The sequence below is a fragment of the Dendropsophus ebraccatus genome, chromosome 6, assembly GCF_027789765.1.
Source record: "Dendropsophus ebraccatus isolate aDenEbr1 chromosome 6, aDenEbr1.pat, whole genome shotgun sequence".
Classification (NCBI taxonomy): domain Eukaryota; kingdom Metazoa; phylum Chordata; class Amphibia; order Anura; family Hylidae; genus Dendropsophus; species Dendropsophus ebraccatus.
Window position 1 is genome coordinate 39657470 of NC_091459.1, and position 21930 is coordinate 39679399.

Genomic DNA, 21930 nt, shown 5'->3' on the forward strand with positions numbered 1-21930 from the left:
GTAAATGTGACACCTGGAACTATTACCTACTAATCTACTAATTCTGTTGTTTAGAAACCATCTATCATTTGGTTCTTATTTTATTTATTGTTGTATTATTATCTATCATCAGTTTATACTATGGAATGTAACATATAATTCTCGGCACTCACCAGTTAATCTTTCAAGTCTTTATTGTATTATTCCATCATCGGTGTAAAAAACTTTACAGGACGCGTTATGGCTTCTCACCTTTATCAGACAGTTGATTAAGGTGAGAAGCCGAAACGCGTACTGTACTGTTTTTTGTTTCACCGATGATGGAATAATACAATAAAGATTTGAAAGATTAACTGGTGAGTGCCGAGAATTATATGTTATATACAGCGGGATTTGTTCTCATCTACAAGCACCACCCACTGACAGAGTGCCGAGCTTGTATAAGAATTATACTATGGAATGGACTGTTACAGGAAAAACAGAAAATTCTCCCACCCTATCAAAAAGTATCTACCTGATTATCCATCATGTTTAGTTCTCAAGGTCTTTCTACTTCAAAAATCTAACCTGCTGATATCTTCCTATAGTGCACAAGGTGCTGAAAATGAAGGTAAGTTTCTCACCTTCATCCTCAGCGCCATTTCTGTGCTATTAGCAGTTCAATCCTCATGCTAAATATGCGTTTTGGTGCGCTGGGGACTACATATAGCACGGAAACAGCACCAAGGATGAAGGTAAGAAATTTGCCTTCATCCTCAGTGCCCTGCGGCTATGGGAAGATATGGGATGATATGGAATGGGATGATCAGGCTCTCATAGTGAAACAATCCTCATGAAGCAATCAAAAGGTCTGGATTTTAAAGCGTTACAGTCATTTGCAGTAACTTTTCATACATTGTCAGACAAGCCGAGTACTATCCTCTGGCTGTATCTCTGGATAGCAGCAAGTCTGAAGAGTGAGACCTGGTGTGATCAGTAACTTTTAACATTTAAGTTACTGCAAATGATCATATAAGACCAAATAAAGGTTTAAAAAGACCAAAGAAGATTTGCGTGTACCTGGACATTCTTCATAGCTTTGTCAGGAGCTACGCCTCCTACATAAAGAGGGGCCATGACACTCCAGACAGCATGGCGCCCAGGAAGTCTGTCTTCAATCACTCTTAGACCATCAATTATTAGTTTACCCTTGTTCATATCACGAATGCATCTTATCTAGGAATAAATGTAGGACAAGAGAGTTTACTAGTGAGACATTTAACATACATTATCATTCAATTAGTAAATCAGACATTACTAACAGTGTTGTTTTATAGAACCCCCAGAATCTTATTGCTATTGAGACAGAAACTGTAGAAAGAAAAGAGGGTAACTAATGCACCGCAGAAAACATGACGGATTCTAGCACTATGGTACCCAAACATATATAAGATTTATGTAATATAAGAACGGCCTGTCTCACATCTAACAACATAGGATGAAAAGAGGGCTTCAGCCGGTTGAATTTCAGAGGGGTCATTGATACATCTGGCACATTTAAAGATTGTCTAGTCTAAAGGCCCCCAAACACCTTTAATAACTGATGACCGAACAGTCGTTTGGCTGTCAGTTTTATATCCCACCCACCACCCATCCTCCCCATACGCAGGAACGTTCTGCACGGCTGAGTGTTCCTATGCTGTCTATGGGAAGGGTAGAAGTAAACTGCAGCAAGAGTGCTCTCACTGTGGCTTATTTTTCTCTGAACAAGTGGATTGGCTATGATTTTCCATCACAGCCGACCCCTATCACCACAACATTATCAGTCGGTGGTTTTTCAGGATGGCCCCACACAACAGTGGTTATGGCTGACCTTGGTTAGACATTCAGTTTGCACATGGACAGTTTTAGTGAATCTAAGCCAATGTGAGTAGCCACCTCTAATCTTGTCAAGAACCTAATTACCCTATTAATGAAGATCAGACTCCCATAATCCATATTTCCACTGCAGTACTCCATACAGCTATATATATTGGGGGACATTTATTAAATTGCAGAGATGCCATTTCATGGTGCAGATGTGCCCAATGCGTATAAATATATTTGCATTTTTAATCCTGAAGGAAAAAAAGCCAGACTTAATAAATGTCCCCCATTCAGGTGTTTAATAGTATGTAATAGTATGTTGGGCCAGATTTATTAAGCTTGTGCAAGGTGCCAGTCACAAAATGTACATCTTTTTGCCAGCACACATGTGCCTGGATTTATGTAGCGGCATGGTGGATGGGAGATTACTAATGACAGTCTTAGTAAATCCCCCCCCCCCAGTTGTTGTTTTTACAACAAATAGAGTGTTACCTAATTTAGGGCCCTATTCCACCGGACGATTATCGTTCAAATTATCGTTAAATCATTCGAATCTAAACGCTAATCGTTCGGTTGAAATCGTTGATCGCTTTATAAGACCTGGACCTATTTTTATCGTTGCTCGTTCGCAAAACGTTCGCAAATCGTTCGCATTGAATAAGACATCGTTCGGTCGTTTGCAGTAGATACGAACGCAATAGCGAATAAATAGCGAAGAAGAAACGATCGCAAATACGATCATAAGTAACGATTATCGTTCCATGGAAATGAGTGAACGTTTTCAGGTCTTTTGTAATAGCGGTCGTTTGAGATCGTTAATCGTTAACGGTTATGCGGACGATAATCGTCCGGTGGAAAAGGGCCCTTATGGTACTTTTACACAGAGCGATAATTCGCCCGATCGCACGATTAACGATTTTGAATGAACGATGTTTTTTTTTTATAACGATCAGCATTTAGACGGAATGATACATAGTACGGAATAATCGTTTTGCGATCGTTTTGCGATCGCTTAAGCCTATCTGACACATAGGGGAAATCGTTGAAAGACTGTTTACACTGAACGATCTGCGAATTTTTTGCGAACGATGATTTAAGAACATGTTGAAAGATCAAAATGAACGATTTCTCGCTCGTCGCTTGATCGTTCGCTGCGTTTACAAGGAACGATTATCGCTCAAATGCGATCGTTATCGTGCAAAAACGAACGATAATCGCTCCGTGTAAAAGGACCATAATGGTCCTTTTACACGGAGCGATAATTTGCCCGATCGCACGATTAACGATTTTGAATGAACAATGTTTTTTTTATAACGATCAGCGTTTAGACGGAACGATACATCAAACGGAATAATCGTTTTGCGATCTCTTAAGCCTATCTCACACATAGGGGAAATTGTTGAAAGACTGTTTACACTGAGCGATCTGCAAATTTTTGCGAACGATCACCGATGATTTAAGAACATGTTGAAAGATCAAAATGAACGATTTTTCGCTCGTCACTTGATCGTTCGCAGTGTTTACAAGGAACGATTATCGCTCAAATGCGATCGTTATTGAGCAAAAATGAACGATAATCGTTCCATGCAAAAGGACCATTAGTCTCTCACCTCTCAGTTTATTACTACTCTCATACTACTATAATACTACTAAACTAATTAAAATCAAATGTCTTTTCAAGGGATCCTGACTTACAGCGTGCCAGACACCATCATTGTACGTCTCTTGGCTCTCAATGGTTAACTTTTGTTCGCCAACATTGAACTTAAAATGTAGTTGACCATCAGCAAGGAAAACTGTTAAAAAGTTGTTTTCATCTTCGTCTGATACATAAAAAATCATTCCATGGGATGAATGTGTCCGGAAGCGGAAGGTTAAGTCAGATCTGTCAGATATATAATAAGAGTACATTGATCACTGTCACCTTATATAACAATGTTCCCTTATCATCAACTCAGAATAAACAACTGAGGTTAAATAATAATAATAATAATAATAATAATAATAATAATAATTTTATTTATATAGTGCCAACCAGTGAAGGCCCTGATAGCAAAGGCTTACAATTAGTGTGCAGCGCATCTGTCAAAATGTTCGGGACTGATTTCTGAGGAAAACGGTAAGGGCTTATTCCCGCTGTCCATAAAACAGGGAACCTACAGATGGGGAAGCCCTGTAGTGGACTCTTTTCCCACCCGGCATCATGTATCAATTTGATGCCAGGAGTGGAAAATCTTCATGGCACTGTAATGAAGCAGCGGCATGGGAGTGTCATTACAGTGCCGCGAAGATTTAAACACTTTCCCCGCTCCTGGAATCATATAGATACAGTACATAATGCGGATTAGGGAGTCCACTGCAGGGCTTCCCCATTCATTGGTTCAGTGTTTCACAGAAAGTGGGAATAAGCCCTTAGGGGAAGAGGAGAAATAGAGCTGGTGAATGATACCCTGAAGGCGCGGTCAGAGAGGTACAAGGAAAAACCAGAAGAAAGCAGAATCTTTGGGGCCAATAGCGTGAAGTATAGAGTACAGCTAAACACAAATGTGGTCTTCATTGTGTAGGTCAACAACTTACTTTTGATTGAATTGTTTCGGAATGTGATTGAATTCATGATGACTGTTAGCAGTGCCGCCATACAGATAGGCATTTCGGACTGCTCTTGGTCTGCTGGGGGATGAACACTCAGATAGAATGCCTGGTTGCTCTTCTGTTTTTATGTTCTTAGCACCAATAATGCTGTGTGGTGAGGGATCTGCTTTATGTTTTCCAATCTGTGTATAAAGAAAAAAGGTAAGACATTCCTCCTACAATGGCTAGTGATAGCCATTTATGCTACACGATAATCATAATCTGTACAATCACCCAAAACCTATTATATACAATAGTTCTATTGGTCACCTTCTTCTTCATTTCCACTTTGTATATATTCATTTGTATTACTTACTCTGTGCTTTTGTTTTCCTTTGGCTTTTGAAGAGTTTTTGCGTTTATGGGTAAGAGCAATTGGAGGCGCCTCAACAGGACATCCATATAAAGACACCTGAACCTTTTCCATATATTTCTGAAAGTCTTCAACTTCTACATCTCTGTCAGTTCTATGAAGTGGCAAAGACAAATAATATGACTACATGTATGACACTACTGAGTTGAATTTTCAATTCACATAGTAAATTAGCCAGTCAGTTAAAGGGAAATCTGTGGCCTCACATTTATCGTGCTCGCAGGTGTAAATCACGATCCAAATCTACATATGTAGGTTTGGTACAGCAGGCCTAGGTACAGGCGTGCGCCTCTTAGTGAATTCGACCGGAGAAAAGGATTTGGGATTTAATTACAGGTACGCCGGTCTTCATAAATCCCCCCCCCCCCTTAGTGTACCCTTTGGCATAAGCCTAAAAGGAAAAGATCATCATAAAATCACTCCTACAGCTATAAATACGTTCCTACATGGCCCCAAGCACTCTTTCCAGGCATATAAGTAAACGCTATGAGCGTTACTTATATTGCCCTAAAACGTACTTTGTAAATCCTACCTATGTAGACATGGGAGTGGTCCTCAGCTGCCCACTAGTCACGGCTGGCCAGAAACCTCTTTGGCAATCATGCCTCCCTGGGAGCACCAGCGTATAGGAGCCTGCAGCATCACAGAGGGCCATCACAGGGACACTCTTATGGAGGCGTGATTGTTGAAGAAGTTTCACACCAGCCATGCCTAGTTAGCAGCAGAGGACTGCCTACATGTCTACATAGGTAGGATGTACAATTTATTACTAGCGTTTACTTATATCCCTGGGAAAAGTGCTCAGAGCGATACAGGAATGTATTTATAGCCGTAGGGGTGATTTTATGATGATTGGATCCCTTTAATACCACCAGTATACAGCAGTGCCAAGTAAGTGCATTGGAAGATGGCTCCACTACATCATAGATCCATCTATGAACAGCAGAGCTGGACTTGTCTAAAATGCCAGATTTTCCAGTACACTCTGTAGGTCAGTCCCATCCTTCTCCTGTCCCGGTGACTTCTAACCCCTCTACCATTGGGGAAAGGCCCAGAGAAAAGCCAGATCCGCCTTTGGAAGGCCAGTGTTGGACTGTCCAGCACTCCAGAGCTATCCCAGGAATCCAAGACACCTGTCCCACGGGCAAACGCCTCACAGCAAGTGGGCCTGTGTGCTCTGACATGCCAGAGGTGAGTTTCAGTCCCAGTCTGGCCCTGATGAACAGAGTAACATTTTGGCAATACTTTAACTTGCAGCATGACTTTAATGGTTCTCTGTGCTCAGAATGTACTATGCAACCATTGGCAATAGTCAAATTGGGAAACTCTGAAGTTTAAGTGCAAGGGGCGCTAATACAATGTGATTTTATCATGACTTATAATTAAAATGATAGTAGAGCCCATCCAAACCAATGGTGACCTTGGGTAGGTAGAAGGTAATGCCACCATAAGAGGGAGCGAACTGCATATGGATGTTCAACACTTCTATTACAGTCAACAGGAGCTGCATAATAACATATGGATTCAGCTCCCTGAAGTTATGGGCGCCAACTGAATCTTGAAAAAATATTTAGCAGCGACTAAGGAGTTAAGCTGGAGGAGGGGTTCTATCTTTGTCTATGGCAGAAGTTCTGAAAATTCCTCTGCTCCAAAGTCATAGGTTCAATCGTGCACAGGTCAGATAGGTAGCAGATTCCTTGTGTGATAAACATTATTTATTTTACTAAAACATAACGCGTTTCAATAGCAGTTTCTTTTCAAGTGTTACAGATGATTCAAGGTAAGACAGACATATTTATCATTCACCCATATGTATGACACCACACATGAGACTGCGTCATTAGCTTAGGTAGCAGTTTCATGATGACAAGTTCCCTTAAATAAAACCTATGGGATATGTTGAGGGTGCCTTCACACCTACCGTATCGCAGTAGAAAATCCGCTGCGGATCCGCAGCAGATCGGCAGCAGATTTAACTAAATGAACACAGCATTAAATACGCACTGTCAAATCCGCTGCGGATCCGCAGCAGATTTGTAAGTGCGGATTTAGTGCTGTGTTCATTCATTTAGTTAAATCCGCTGCGGATCTGCTGCGGATTTTCTACTGCGATACGGTAGGTGTGAAGGCACGCTGACTCTGCATTCTGGCTTTAGAAGTCCAAGTTATTCTGGCACAGCTATAGGTAGCAGATTTTATACTTGTGTTTAAACATGTTATTCTTTGATCTTTTTATGCCACTTATTATGAATTTTATGAAAATATAATGTAGAATATGTAATGACACAGTCCTACGAGTGATGTCATACGTATGGGTGAACCTTTGACTTTGGAGTGGAGACATTTTGAGATTTGTGTTTAATTCTGTGTGGATTACATAGGAGTGGCTGTGGTCTATTGCCCGGGCCATTATCCCGTCTATGATATGGAGTGTTGTGCCGCTCTCTGTCTCACTCTAACTCCATCAGGTGAGAAACACCAATACTTTTGCATATGAAATTTTACATTTTGGTGGTTACTACACCATGGAGCACTGTTTCTTTCCATTTAGCATAGCATGTTGTACGAATGGTAACCATTTTTCAGCAGTAAGTAACATACCTGGAGAAGTAAGCATTGCTAATGCACCCTGAGAAGTTAGCCTGTGACACACCATTAGGGGAGCCACCAAAGTAGAACTTTCTGGCAACTGGCAGGTGTATGTCTTTTTTATCCCGGTCCTGGGAATTGATGTCTGTTTCATCTACCAGCAGGTGATACCTACAGGAAGAAATACACGTGGTCATTGGAATGACATCTAATCCTGTTGAATTATATTTACAGAATTTTTGTTTATGGTGAGAAATCAAAAACCATCTGTAGCATCTGAGTTTTTCCCACTGCGATTACTCTTGTACTATGCCCCCCCCCCCAAAAAAAAATCCCTTTAAATTGAACACACCCCAAAAATCCTACTTTACATGGATGGTTGGGTGTGGAAGTCACCTAAATGACACTTTGCCCGGGGCTGCCCAGCCAAATTCAAGAAAGTATAGGGCTCCTAGATAACAAATCCTTGCACAGCAACTTAAAGCAGATGTATCACTAGGTACATTCGCTTTAAGTATTACCTATGTACAGAACAGCGCTGGCGCGGGAAAGCCGTGGTCCTCTTTTTGAACTGCGGCCCAGTTCCCGTGTAGGGTGCCATTCTATTCCAGGGAACCATGGCGAGGGTGAAGCACTGGATGCAGGCCGGCCCGCCCCCCCAATGGAGGGAAACCCCCGCCCCTCTATGACGCTGCTCACTGATGCTAAGTCAGTAAAAACAGTTGTGTGTTTACTGTGCAATAGTAATGACAGCAGTGGGCAGGAAAGAAAGCTAAGGGGGTGAGTACGCAAATGGACCAATCAGGCAAATGCATGATGGGAAATGTAGTTTCCTATCTTGGTTATTGATCGGCTTTTAGAAGAACTTGTAACTCAGGAATGGCAGCAGCTAGAAAGACAGGAGAAGGCTCAAAATACTCAGGGGGGACTTGGTGAGTAAGACCAACTAGCATTGAATTTTTTCGCTCTTAGGTCTCTCGATTATCTCCCTGATGCTTTGCTTTAAGTCTAGACTGCTTTAGGTCTAGTTCTTAGTTTTCTTTTCCTTTGTTAGTTTACATTGTAAACTTATACCTCACAATACAGTTCTGTTTTCTTTGTGTATAAATGACGATTTACTGTTTCCCAACTGTGTGGAGGACTGTTTCTACTTTTCCCGCTCTTGTGATTATTTTCTCTGCTCTGAAAATGGTGGTGTAAAAGTACTTGTTTTTCAATAAACGTTACTTAAAGGGAATGTGTTATCAGAAAATTACTTTTTACTATCTGTATTCTAAAATAAATATTAAATCTTGCATTTTTTATTCTCACCACTGGGGCTAAAACTAAGCTAAGACTTCCTGTTGTGTCTATGGTGATAAAAGGAGGCTGCTGTAAAGTGATCTGTACTGCATTGCAGCATCGTGTGACCCCATTAGATAGTGGAGACAATGGCAGCTTCCTGTGGAATGACCTCTTCAAAGATCACAGAGCACGCTCAGTAATGTTTCACATTTATCTCAAGGGGACAGGTCTTGTCTATTGACATCTATGTCCACAAGTCTTTTTGTAAAGCATGCCACTAAATGCTGTTAAGAACTGCCAAGGCAAGATGGCAGCCCCCATAATCATGTCCACAAAAAAAAAAGAAAAGAAATAAAAAACTATAGTCAGAAAATAGAAATAGATTAAAATAAAAGAATAACTTTTAGTAAACTTTTCTAACTTTTCTTTTAAAAAATAAAAATAAAAGCATTGAATAACCACTAATGAACAAATACTATACCTTGTTGGTGATACTGTAGCAACAATGAAGTGGTTGTGCCCATCGTTATATTGCATTTTTTTGGACTGTAACTTAATATCATTTACAGTTAAGACTACAGCACCTTTATCCATGGAAACGGAAAACATGTCAGCCTAAAGGTAAAAAAAAATAAATTGTTATATAATCACACTCCGCCAATACATGATCAATATGGCTTAGAGATTGCAAGTCGGGGTAAAATATGTCTTTCAACCCCATTTTGGGGGAACCTCTGGGCTGGCAATTTTAGATACTTACTTAAAGGGGTTATCCAGCTTTAGAAAAACATGGACACTTTCTTCCAGAGACAACACCACTTTTGTCTCCAGTTTGGGTGAACGTTATGCAACTTAGTTCCATTAAAGTGAATGGAGCTTAATTGCAAACCACACCTGAACTGGAGACAAGAATCATGTTTTCTCTGGAAGAAAGGGGCCATGTTTTTTTATGCTGGATAACCCCCTTTCAATTAAAAAAAAAAAAAAAGCATCATTGCAACAAATCATTTTTTGTATACAATAGTGTAGTCACTTGCACTTAGTATACAGCAAAATAAAACAGAATCAAATGGAAACTGAAATGTAACCATAAAGTGACCCCAAGATACACGATAACCAGCTTCATGGTAGATTTCTACTCACCCCTTCAGCATGATAAAGCAACAGTCCACTTGGCTGTAGTGTTTTGAAGCTAAAACCTCCTTCAAAAGAATCAAATGGAGCCAGTTTCTGACTGGATGCAAGAAAGCTTTGTCCATTAAAATAAGCACTGCGGGACATCTAGGAATAAACAAAAAAAAAAACAACACAAAAAAAACATGTAATAAATATATATATATATATATATATATATATATATATATATATATATATATTTATTTCCAGCAGGTGGTTGAGCTGCAGTGCTCCTTCAGTTAGGTCCTGGAAGTTGGACCTCCAATAGAAAATGACCACATATCTGAGTAACGGGTCAGCTTTTGTGGTGAGAAAACTTCTTCAGCTCTACTGTTTGTCTTATCCACTGTTCCTTATTAATTATCCATCGTCTCACTTCTCATCTGCAGCAAATTTAAATGCCAACCAAATGATCAGCATCCTAACATCAAACGCACTGGAGACAACAGGGCAACAACTGCATCAAATATAGCACATGTCCTTTTACATAGCCCAACGTGGAGCTGTGCAAGGACGCAAAGAACGCTGATCAGTGAGATCGGCATTTGTTTGCTCTGCCTTTACACTGCACAACAAATCGAGCTGCTATAGAAATTGACAGCACAGATATGCATACAACCGTGCTGTCAGTTTCCAGATCACAAGCAGTGCATACTTACCCTCTGTGCTGCTTGTGATCCAGCATCCCTCTCTCATCCCTCTGTCCCATCCTCCAGTCGCTGCTGTATCTTTAGACCACTGCCTCCTCCGACTGTCAATCATTCTGAAGAAGGCAGCGGCCTGAAGATACAGCAAAGGCTGAAGCATGGGAGAGCCTGAGAGTAGGATGCCGGATCAAAAGCAATGCAGAAGTAAGTATGCGCTGCTTGTGATCTGTAAACTGACAGCACGGATATATACCTATGCGTGCCATCAGTTCCTCTTTCTCATCACTATTAAATTACTCAGCTAACTTAAAATATTAAATATTAATTAACATAAAATAACTTTTATTATCTATAAATTGGTAGTAAATAATTTTATATAATACAAATAATAGTAAGAAGAATATATTAACTTTTCTTGTAAGTGTGTACTTGTATTTTTGATTAGAACCTGTGAACGTACGTATAATATTTTAAAACTTACTAATGACTCTTCAGGACATCCATAGCTGATACCGATGGTGTCTTGTTCTTCTAACAGATTAAAATCTTTCTTCTGGAACTGGAAACCTTTCATGCATCCTCGGAAAGCTATATCTGCAGCCAGGTGTGTCCGCATACTGTGCAACAGACATGAACATTAGCTAGTGTCTACTATATGTTTTGTCGCTATGTGGCTATGTTCACACTAATATTGAGAAAGTACTGAACACACCTTTGCAGAATCGTTGAAGGAGCTCCACCTATAAATATGTCCGTGAAGGGAATTGAGGTTTTATCATTGTCAACGCTCTTTACATGTTTTCTGTCCACCACCAAAATCATCTTCTTAGAATTGTGATAAATTACAGAAATCTGGAAAAATTTAAATTGTAGTATAAATCATGTAAATGACTGTGTTCATGCTGTATTCATCCCTCTTAAAGCATACCTGTTATTTCACAAGGTAAAAACTGTGTGGTTTTGTTGCCTTGAATCCTTCAGAGTGGTAACAATGGGCTCCCATTTAGAGATGAGCAAATTGCTGATCTCAACAAAGCGAAGCACTTCGTTTGATCAGCGCTCCAATCATCAAGCCCGCAGCCTTTCAGCGTTGCTCCTCTCCCTGCCGCTCCAGCCTGGGTTCCGGGGTGGAGCGGCAAGGTGAGGAGCAACGCTGAAAAGCTGCAGGCGGGTTTGCGCTTCTCTACTCTCATTGCTGTTATTTAGCCCACTGATGCTGCGTTTACACGGAACGATTATCGTGCGAATTCGCACGATAACGATCGAATTCGAACGATAATTGTACGAGTAAATGCAGCAAACGATCAAACGACGAGCGAGAAATCGTTCATTTTGATCTTTCAACAACTTCTCAAATCGTCGTTGATTGTTCGCAAAAAATTCGCAGATCGTTCCGTGTGAACAGTCGTTCGCCGATTTAACCAATGTGTGAGATAGGCTTAAGCGATCGCAAAAGGATCGCAAAACGAATTTTCCATACGATATAGCGTACCGTCTAAACGCTGATAGTTATGAAAAAAAAATCGTTACTCCAACATCGTTAATCGTACGATCGGGCGAATTATCGTTTCGAGTAAACGTAGCATGAGTCCCTTTAATGGTGCATGTTACTGACACTCCTGCCAATCGGTGATTCAGGTGGTGCTCATATGCAGATCCATAAGAATATATTCAAGAAGAATATGGACAGCAGCACAGCATCTTAAAACCTCAACCTATAATTCATCCAACAGTACATAGCAGAAACGCTCATTCCCTGCCCATGCATGTGTTGCGCTGTCAATCGCTTTCTCAAGGCATGGTGGGAAGTGAAATGTTCCCTCATATACACGGAATTCACATACATTTGCATAAAAACTATTAAAAGGATATACACAAAAAAACATAGAGAAATACACTGTAATCACTTCTGTTATTTAGACCAAGACTGCCCAATGCTTCTGTCTCTATAATAACCTGATTTTGTTCTTTTTACGACCTGAAAATTTTGTGAATTGTAAAGTATTGCATGGATCTGATAAAAATACTTTAAAATTCGCAGGTCTTAAAAGAATAAAATCGGATGGCAGAGGGAACTTCCTATAAGGAACTCCAGCAAGCGGAGGCTCCTGTTATTATAGAGACAGAAGCATTGGGCAGTCTCGGTCTAAATACCAGAAGTGATTACAGTGTATTTCTGTAAGGTTTTTTCTGTATATGCTTTTAATTGTTTTTATGCACATTTATGTGGATTATGTGTATATAGCGGAGGGAACTTCCCACTTTCCATCATGCCTTGAGAAAGTGCTTAACACAGTGAAACGTGCGTGGGCAGGGAGTGAGTGTTCCTTGGCGATTCGGCTATGTACTGTCAGATGAAATAAAGGTGAAGTTTTAAGGTGATCTGCTGATGTCCGCATTCTTCTTGAATTATTTCTTATTTTAGTACCGTGCAGTAGTTACTTCTTTCATTGCTCACAGCTAGAGATGAGAGAACATTGTGCTCGCTTGGGTCCGTCCGAACCGGAGCGTGTGGCATTTGATTACCAGTGGCTGAAGAAGTTGGATGCAGCCCTAGGCAGGCTTGGAAGACATGGATATAGCCTATGGTCTATGACTGTATCCTTGTTTTCCAGGCAGCCTTAGGGCTGCATCCAACTTCTTCAGCCACCGGTAACAAATACCACACGCTCGGGTTGGGACGGACCCAAGCGAGCACGATGTTTGCTCATCTCTAGTCACGGCACATGAATACTCTCTGCTATGCCAAATGGCCAAGAATTTACAACTTTTTTTCTGGGGTAAGGAGTACTGCAAATATGTTAATAATGGTGTAGGCTGTATCAGATGGAGGGATGTTGTCTAAAAGTGACAGTAACCATTTATTAACACTTGATTTATCATAGAGTGAGTTGGGTCATACCTCATGATATCTTGCATCATTGATCTGGGCTTTTTTCATCGAGTCATCCAGAAGCACTGGACCTTTACTAAATCCAAAGTCATACAACAGTCTCAGGTAGCCATCTTGGACTTCCAGACTAAAGAACTTAGTCTAGAAGAAAGTTAAAGATTTAGTATGTAGATAGCCAATGTTATATGTGATAAAAACAAAACAAAACAGGATTTAACAAAATGTATACTTACTCCATTAACCATTAGGAAAATGAGAGCATTATCCACAGCTGTTCGAACTTCAATGTCAAAACGAGTGACTTGGGTAAAGCGTCCTCTTTTTTCTATATTACGTATCACAGCATATCCAGAACCGTCAAAGAAGTAACTGGCCGCACGACTCTGGGTGAAAGCCAACCGATTTCTATACGAACGGAGAAGCAAATTGTCATTAAAGCTATGTTCACACATGGTACGGACAACGGCCGTTGTTTGGCACTCAAAAACAACGTCCGTTGTCTTGAGTGTCAAGTAATGACCGTTGTTGCATTGAAAGTAGCATTGAAATCAGTGCAGAAGGGCCTAGGGCAGGTGAGGCAAGTAGGTAGGGACAGCTGGGTGGGTTTAGCATTAGGGCTCACTGTTCTTGTCTTCCCTCTCCCTCCTGGAATTACTGCAGCAGCTGATACCTTATACTGTACCATATAACTTTTACTATGATAAAATAACTAAAGAGCAAACAAATGATGATGTTTTTCTGCAAATATTTACTTTGTATACAGAAAATAAGGAAATATATTGATTAAAAACCTTAAAATGAAGTTAGTAAAACAATGACCCTCTCACCTCCTGCAAGGTGGCGACGTGACTGTATTTATGTTATGTTTGTCCCGGAAATTGTATAAGCTGACAACTTCATCATTGACAGATGCCAGCTCCAGGCAACCCACAAAACTGGGCAGGTTCAGACTGTCGGGGAGCTGAAAAAAACAAATGACCAAAAAGAGATTTAAATTCCATTACAATACAGATTAATATGTGATCTGTAGAACAAGTAAGCTGTTATAAGTGCCTGTAACATCTCCATTATAACCGCATTTATAACAGCATATTTCTCACTATAAGCTTATAGTAAATCTGTGAATGGGAAATGTAGGCTGCATTAAAGGGGTTGTTCACCAATTTTTTTTCTTTCAAATCAACTGGTGCCATAAAGTGCCAGAGATTTGTATTTCACTTAAAAAATCTTAAGTCTTCCAGTACTTATCAGCTGCTGTGTGTCCTGCAGAAAGTGGTGTTTTCTTTCCTGTCTGACACAGTGCTCTCTGTTGCCTCCTCTGTCCATGTCAGGAACTGTCCAGAGCAGCAGCAAATCCCCATAGAAAACCTCTCCTGCTCTCCAGACTGGAAATAATACAACTTCCTGCTGGGCATACAGCAGCTGATAAGTACTGGAAGGCTTGAGATTTTTTTAATAGAAGTAAATTACAAATCTCTGGCACTTTATGGCAGCAGTTGATTTGAAAGAAATTTTTTTTTGTGTACAACCCCTTTAATTTGTTGACATGCAACAGTGCACAAGTTTCCCACAATCCCCCTTGCTTGCAGGCTTAGTGGAAACCAACTGCCAGTACTTCCTGGAGATTGCAGTGGAACCTAGCATGCCTGGTCCACCTTAACGAATGAACCCCACTGAAATCAATGGGAGACTCGAACATGTAACCAAGTGCTTGACAGAGTAGAGGGTGCCTGGTTCACCTTCAAAGGATGTGTAAAGGAAATATACAAAAATTAGAACGAAAAAAGGCATTATGTTACAGCAAGTCACATTAGAATTCCGGCGGTATGCAGTCAATTGATGACATAGCATAGTTCTAATGTGTCTTGCAGACACCCGAGCAGGTGCTCGGTCGAGCATAGTGCTTGAGTGGAGGGGTAAGCCACTGCCAGGCTCTTCTGGTGTCTTATCTCTCCAAGAACAATGTATGTATGTCCTGCAGGAAGTGGTGTTTTCTTCCCAGTCTCACATAGTGCTCTCTGCTGCCACCTCTGTCAGTGACAGGAACTGTCCACAGCAGTAGCAAATCAGCATAGAAAACCTCTTAAGCTTTGGACAGTTCCTGACATGGACTGAGGTGGCAGCAGAGAGCACTGTGTCAGACTGGAAAGAATATGCCACTTCCTGCAAGACATACAGCAACTGATAAGTACTAGAAGGCTTGAGATTTTTAAATAGAAGTAATTTAAGTATCTGTATAACTCTTTGGTACCAGTTGATTTGGGGAAAAAGATAATAAAAAAATGTCCTGACGTTTCCCTTTAAAGTTTTGAAATTCTAAAGATAAACTCAAGCAACACAACTCTTTGTAAATTAAAATATAGATTTCTAAGGCATGCTACAACTTGAAAGGACTCATACAGTAACACTACAGCTTGTGATAACAGTGCCTACCTTAAAGCCTTCAGGCACACCGCCAACATAGAAGACTGTGTTATGAGGTTCTAGATCAAGCAAAGAATCACTTCCAGAAGCCTCACCCTTCTTGATGAACTTCTCCTCTGCTGTACTGCTCTCACTGGGTATAGTAAGAAGCACTTTACCATGTCTTCCCAATCTATGAGAAAAATAACATATCACAGCATTATTACAATTTTCTCAATTTTCCAGTAGGTTACAAGTCAATATACTAATACAGCATTTATCTATGCACTATTGTATACTAAAAGAGTAATATAATAAATATCATGGGAAGAAGATTGTACACCCCTGGTCTATGGTTGACTTCCAACAGGCAAGTATAGACTACTGTCAACAGCAAGGAAAGGGGGGGTAAATTCACTATGACTGAATAAGAATAGGTTTGGATGGCGTATGCTTGCTATAGGAACCATTTGGATGTTAAAGAACTTCCAATGGAACTGTCCACAGCAGTAGCAAATCCCCATAGAAAACCTCTCCTGCTCTGGACAGTTCCTGACATGGACAGAGGTGGCAGCAGAGAGCACTGTGTCAGACTGGAAAGAAAACACCACTTCCTGCAGGACATTCGGCAGCTGATAAGTACTGGAACACTTGAGATTTTTAAATAGAAGTAAGTTACAAATCTGTATAACTTTCTGACACCAGTTAATTTTAAAGAAAGAATTACCAGAGGTCCCCTTTAAATATTCCTTTATATAGAAATTGAAGGCTTTACTTTGCATGTCAGTCTTTGCAGTGTCCATAAGGAGGATATTGCTGGAGTTACAGACCACCTAGGGCCCTCTGATTGACTGCTTTACTACTAATATGAATATTCCATATACTCCCATTATGGTATTTGCAGGGAATGTGTAACCCATGCTCCTGAGAGATGATGCAATTTGTGCATTTTACATTTGAATTCAATAATAAACCTCTTTAATATGACAAGAAGAAGTATTATCATGAGAGAGGATGAAGCCAATACATATTTTATCCAGATTATATGTAAATCATAATACCCCTGTGCCCAAACATCTAATTCCTAGGTTTCTATACTGCAGTGGCGTCGCTAGGCAGTTTTATTCGGGGCTCATGCCCCGAATAAAATGCCTGCTGCCCCGGATTTCTTCAGCCCCGGTCTTGCGAGACAGATGCGGCTCTTTTGATGGCCGCATCTGGCTCGCAGATCGCGGCTGCTGCCCGCCTCGCCAGCTGCTCATCTCATCTACTGCCCACCCGTAGCGCCCGCCGTGCATGCTGCTCCAATCCAATCAGCGGAGACCGGAAGTGCGGGGCCGCTGCGGCGGGCCGTGGCGCACGCGCTGATTGGATGCGTACACCACGGCCTGCCGCAGCGCAGCACATCCGGCGGCCGCTACGAGCGGCCAGTAGGTGAAACTCGGTGGAGGTGAGGTGGAGGTGACTGTGGAGGTGAGGAGGCATGGGGGAGAGAAGCATGGGGGAAGAGAGGTATGGGGGAGAGGACCACGGGGGAGAGAAGTATCTGGGGGAGAGGAGCAAGGGGGGAGAAAAGCATGGTGTAGAGAAGCATATGGGGGAGAAAAGCATATGGGGGAGAGAAGCATGGGGGAAGAGAAGCAAGGGGGAAGAAAAGCATGGTGGAGAGAAGCATATGTGGGAGAGAAGCATATGTGGGAGAGAAGCATGGGGGGAGAAAAGCATGGGGGGAGAAAAGCATATGGGGGAGAGAAGCATGGGGGGAGAAAAGCATGGTGTAGAGAAGCATATGGGGGAGAAAAGCATATGGGGGAGAGAAGCATGGGGGAAGAGAAGCAAGGGGGAAGAGAAGCAAGGGGGAAGAAAAGCATGGTGGAGAGAAGCATATGTGGGAGAAAAGCATGGGGGAGAGAAGCATATGGGGGAGAGAAGCATGGGGGGAGAAAAGCATGGGGGGAGAAAAGCATGGGGGAGAGAAGCATGGGGGGAGAAAAGCATGGGGGAGAGAAGCATATGGGGGAGAGAAGCATGGGGGGAGAGAAGCATATGGGGGAAGAGAAGCAAGGGGGGAGAAAAATATGGGGGAGAGAAGCATGGGGGGAGAAAAGCATGGGGGAGAGAAGCATATGGGGGAGAGAAGCATGGGGGGAAAGAAGCATATGGGGGAAGAGAAGCAAGGGGGGAGAAAAGCATGGTGGAGAGAAGCATATGGGGGAGAGAAGCATGGGGGGAGAGAAGCATGGGGGAGAGAAGCATGGGGGAGAGAAGCATATGGGGGAGAGAAGCATGGGGGGAGAAAAGCATGGGGGAGAGAAGCATGGGGGGAGAGAAGCAGGGTAGAGAAGCAGGGGGGAGAGAAGCAGGGAAGAAGTATGGGGGAGAAATATGGGGGAGAAGCATGGGAGAGAGAAGTGGGGGGAGAAGTATGGGGGAGAGAAGCAGAGGAGAGAAGCAGGGGGGAGAATTATGGGGGGAAAAGCAGGTGAGAGAAGCACAGGGGAGAAGTATGGGGGATAGAAGCAGGGAAGAGAAGCACGGGGAAGAGATGTATGGGGGAGAGAAGCAGGGGTGAGAAGTATGGGGAGAGAAGCAAGGGGAAGAAGTATGGGGGAGAAAAGCAGGGGGGAGAAGTATTGGGGAGAGAAGCATAGGGGAGAGAAGCGGGGGGGGGGGGGAGAAGCATGGGGAAAAGAGGGGGCCGGGTGGGGTAGTGTGTGTGGGTGGAGAAGGTGAGGTGGGGTAGTGTGTGTGGGTGGAAGGGGTCAGGTGGGGTAGTGTGTTTGGGGATGGCAGTCGGGTTAATTGCAGGCAGGATGGGAACTTTATTACTATGGTATGTACAGCAGGCGCATTATTACTATATAGGAGGCACAGCAGAGGGGGTATTACTATATGGAGGGTACAGCAGGAGGCATTATTACTACATAGGAGGCACAGCAGAGGGTGCATTATTACTATATGGAGGGTACAGCAGGGGGCATAATAACTATATAGGGCACAGCAGAGGGCATTATTACTATATAAGGGTACACAGCAGGGGGACATTTTACAATGTGGGGTAATACAGCAGGAGGCATTGTTACTATAGGGCACAACACTGGACATTATTACTATTTGGGGGCACAGCAGAGTATCCTACCTACAGGGGGCAACATACTTACCTACCTACTCACTGACACCAGGTAGTGGAATAACTACTGTATGGGAGCCTATAGGAGGGGAAAAGGGAAGGAAATTGAAGGAAAAGTGCAGAGCCTGAGATGTTTGTCTGGCAGGTTCTGAAGAGATGAATTGCAACTGAAAGAAATCATCATGGTGGTTTGGGCCGGATGGAGAGGAAAAGGGAAAGAGAACAACTCAGATCAAAGAAGACGTCACCTGTGAGTCACTGAATGAGGTTTTTGCATTTTGTAGAACGTTATCTGGTAGGAGTTCCCCGAGGTAGAAAAGGTTGGGAAACACTGGCCTAGAGGATAGGAGCTAGGGCAGACCTCCCAGAGGCTGTGTGTACAGGGGGAGCTGTGAAGGAGCTGTCTGTGCCTGCTTAGCCACAGTTATTAAGAGTGGAGGCAATAGAGCAGGACTAATTGAGCAGTCATTGGGGTTACTAGCTTCTGCATCGGGCTCCTTCGCTAAGCGCTTATGACGGCACTCAGAGGGCCCGGGCCCCGGATGTTTTAGGACCCTAGCAACGCCCCTGCTATACTGTATGTTACCTTTCTATTTTCACAAGACTGAAGTAGGATGGCCATGTACTGACAGGCTTGGAATCCAATGGAATCTCAACATCTCCTTTTCCCAGGTTGTAGACATATACAAGACTGTTACGTTTAATTGCAAGGCCCATGTAGTCTGATTTACCCTGTAAAATGTAAATAGATGAATTAAAGGGGGTTTCATTTTAGCAGTTTAATGAATTAATATATAAGTAAATGCAGTTATTTTACTTCTTTTACTATCTTTTTATGGCGTTCCATGCTTTTTCTTGGCTTCTGATGCAAACTGTCGTTTTTATTGCCCCACTTCATGTCTAGTGTACATCTGGTAATGAACTTCCTGCTCCTGCTGTACACTCTAACTGGGAATTCAGTCAACTCAACCACACTCCAACCTCTTGACTATAATCCCACCTATTATACCTTCAGAAAGAGTTGGCATAATTCCTAGCTGCAAAGTCAACAGAAATCTAGCAGAAACTTTTTCTTTTAGCCATTATACTTTATATTCATTTAGAAACAAAATGATTGGGCCTCATTATAAACCAATTGAAGGGCCCTTAGTAAAGAACACACTTTTTATTACTGGGTTTACTTTTACTGTTGACTTTTGTTTTGTTTTTTTCCCCTCTTGCCTTCTAAAAGCCATTACTCTTTTTTTTAAATATTAATATATATATATATATATATATATATATACAGAATAGTTTCGAGCAAACTCTTTGGGTTCGTCAATGTTCCCTGAACCTGAATGCTCGGCATTTGATTCCCGCCGGCTGGAGACCTAGGATGGTGCCCTAGGGCCTTTAGGAAAACATGGATAAAGTCCACGGCTAAGTTCAAACTACGGCGTTATATTGAGGTGCATTTTTATAACCCAATGTATTTTCCTGCTAGTACTCTAGCTTCACAGAGAGTTTCCTTGCAGAGTCCGGGATGTAGCAGCAGGTTGAAAAAAGATTTACATCTAAATTGTTTGCCTTAACACATACAATGTCTTTTTTAGGTGAAAAAACGCCTTTTTCATAATGATTAATGACGGCCATTTTTTTTTTGCCTAAAAAAGACGTTGTGGGAGCATAGCCTCACTAAGATCACTTACGTTTTTGTGCCCCAGATACATAATAAATCTGTCTTCTTGACGAGGCTCTGGGTTTATGTACAGACCAATGGAGGAATAAGCCTTCAGGTCAGCTAGGTTTGTTTTCATGTTCACATTAACGGCTGATTTGCCTTCAAACTTCATGGATACTTGAACCTTAAATGGGGACGACAGAACACAAGGGTAATCAGCACAGAGTAGGGATGAGCGAACTTTTGAAAAGTTCGGTTCGGTTCGATCCGGCGAACTTTCCTGAACTTTGGCTTTGTCTTAACCGAACCTAAAACGAACCTTGCAATAACGGCTGAATAATTGCAGCTACAATAGTGGGAGTGTGATAGGGTATAGTTTTGTTTAGTTGCTATTACAATGAAAAAAGTGGAATAAAAACAAAGTGCAAAAATAGTGGGAAAAAAAATTGCCGGCATTTGCCGCACCCTTTAATAGTTAATATTTAAATAATAAAACAAATTTTCGTTCTAAAAAAACAATTTTCGTTGTCTAATAGCATAATTAAAAGGAATCCATGCTTTTGCATTTAAATATACTGTTAATAAAAAAATAAATATGTAAATAAATGTGTGAGTGTGTATATATATATATATATATATATATATATTTATTTATAGTATATTTAATTGAAAAAGCATCGATCCGTTTCAATTATGTTATTGTACAACGATAATAACTTTCTTAGAATGAATATCTACTTTATTAATTAAATATTAACTATTTAATGGAGCTATATTAATGCATAGGTCGGGTGCAGTGCACCTGGTCCATGGAGTTTAAAGGGTTAAGTAGTGATGCAGTAGCATCACTACTAACCCTCTGTGGCTGTACAGTAAGGAGGGGTGCATAGCGCACCCCTCCTTACAGTACAGGAGCAGGGAATCCCTTAATTAAGTGGGGATTCCCTGCCCTACGGGGTTTCCCACCGAGAAGCAGAAAGCGGTCTGCTTCTCAGTGGGAAATTTAAAATCCCCTGCATAGAAGTTACAGTCTGGCTCCCAGGGGCTTAAGTCCTTGGGAGCCAGACTGTAACTCCCATGCCTATGCTGGAGGTCACCCAGCTTTCCCACCATCCTGTAAGGTTAACCCTAACAGGATCCTGGGAAAGTTGGGTGACCTCCTGCATAGGCATGGGGGTTACAGTCTGGCTCCCAGGGACTTAACCCCCCTGGGAACCAGACTGTTCTGGCACTGCACCTGTGCCAGCAAGGAAGGGGGTTAAGTGTCCCCTCCCTTGCTGGGGCAGATGCAGTGCGATCTCCATAGGGTGGGGGGTGAGG

At 41.9% G+C, this 21930-nt stretch overlaps 1 protein-coding gene across 2 annotated transcripts in view; it reads right to left on the reverse strand.

The window, feature by feature from the left end:
* The window catches only part of LAMA4 (laminin subunit alpha 4), a 110916-nt gene that overhangs the window by 5173 nt on the left and 83813 nt on the right, over positions 1–21930 (reverse strand). For both annotated transcript variants that reach the window (XM_069974859.1, XM_069974858.1), the window contains exons 21-35: positions 20639–20794; positions 19537–19682; positions 15851–16013; positions 14245–14378; positions 13651–13822; positions 13427–13558; positions 11237–11376; positions 11006–11141; positions 9845–9982; positions 9183–9316; positions 7430–7588; positions 4772–4922; positions 4402–4598; positions 3520–3709; positions 1039–1194 (exon numbers count right to left, since the gene is read on the reverse strand). In XM_069974859.1, coding sequence (XP_069830960.1) covers positions 1039–1194; positions 3520–3709; positions 4402–4598; positions 4772–4922; positions 7430–7588; positions 9183–9316; positions 9845–9982; positions 11006–11141; positions 11237–11376; positions 13427–13558; positions 13651–13822; positions 14245–14378; positions 15851–16013; positions 19537–19682; positions 20639–20794 — 2304 coding nt within the window. The remainder of the gene's footprint in view (positions 1–1038; positions 1195–3519; positions 3710–4401; positions 4599–4771; positions 4923–7429; positions 7589–9182; positions 9317–9844; positions 9983–11005; positions 11142–11236; positions 11377–13426; positions 13559–13650; positions 13823–14244; positions 14379–15850; positions 16014–19536; positions 19683–20638; positions 20795–21930) is intronic.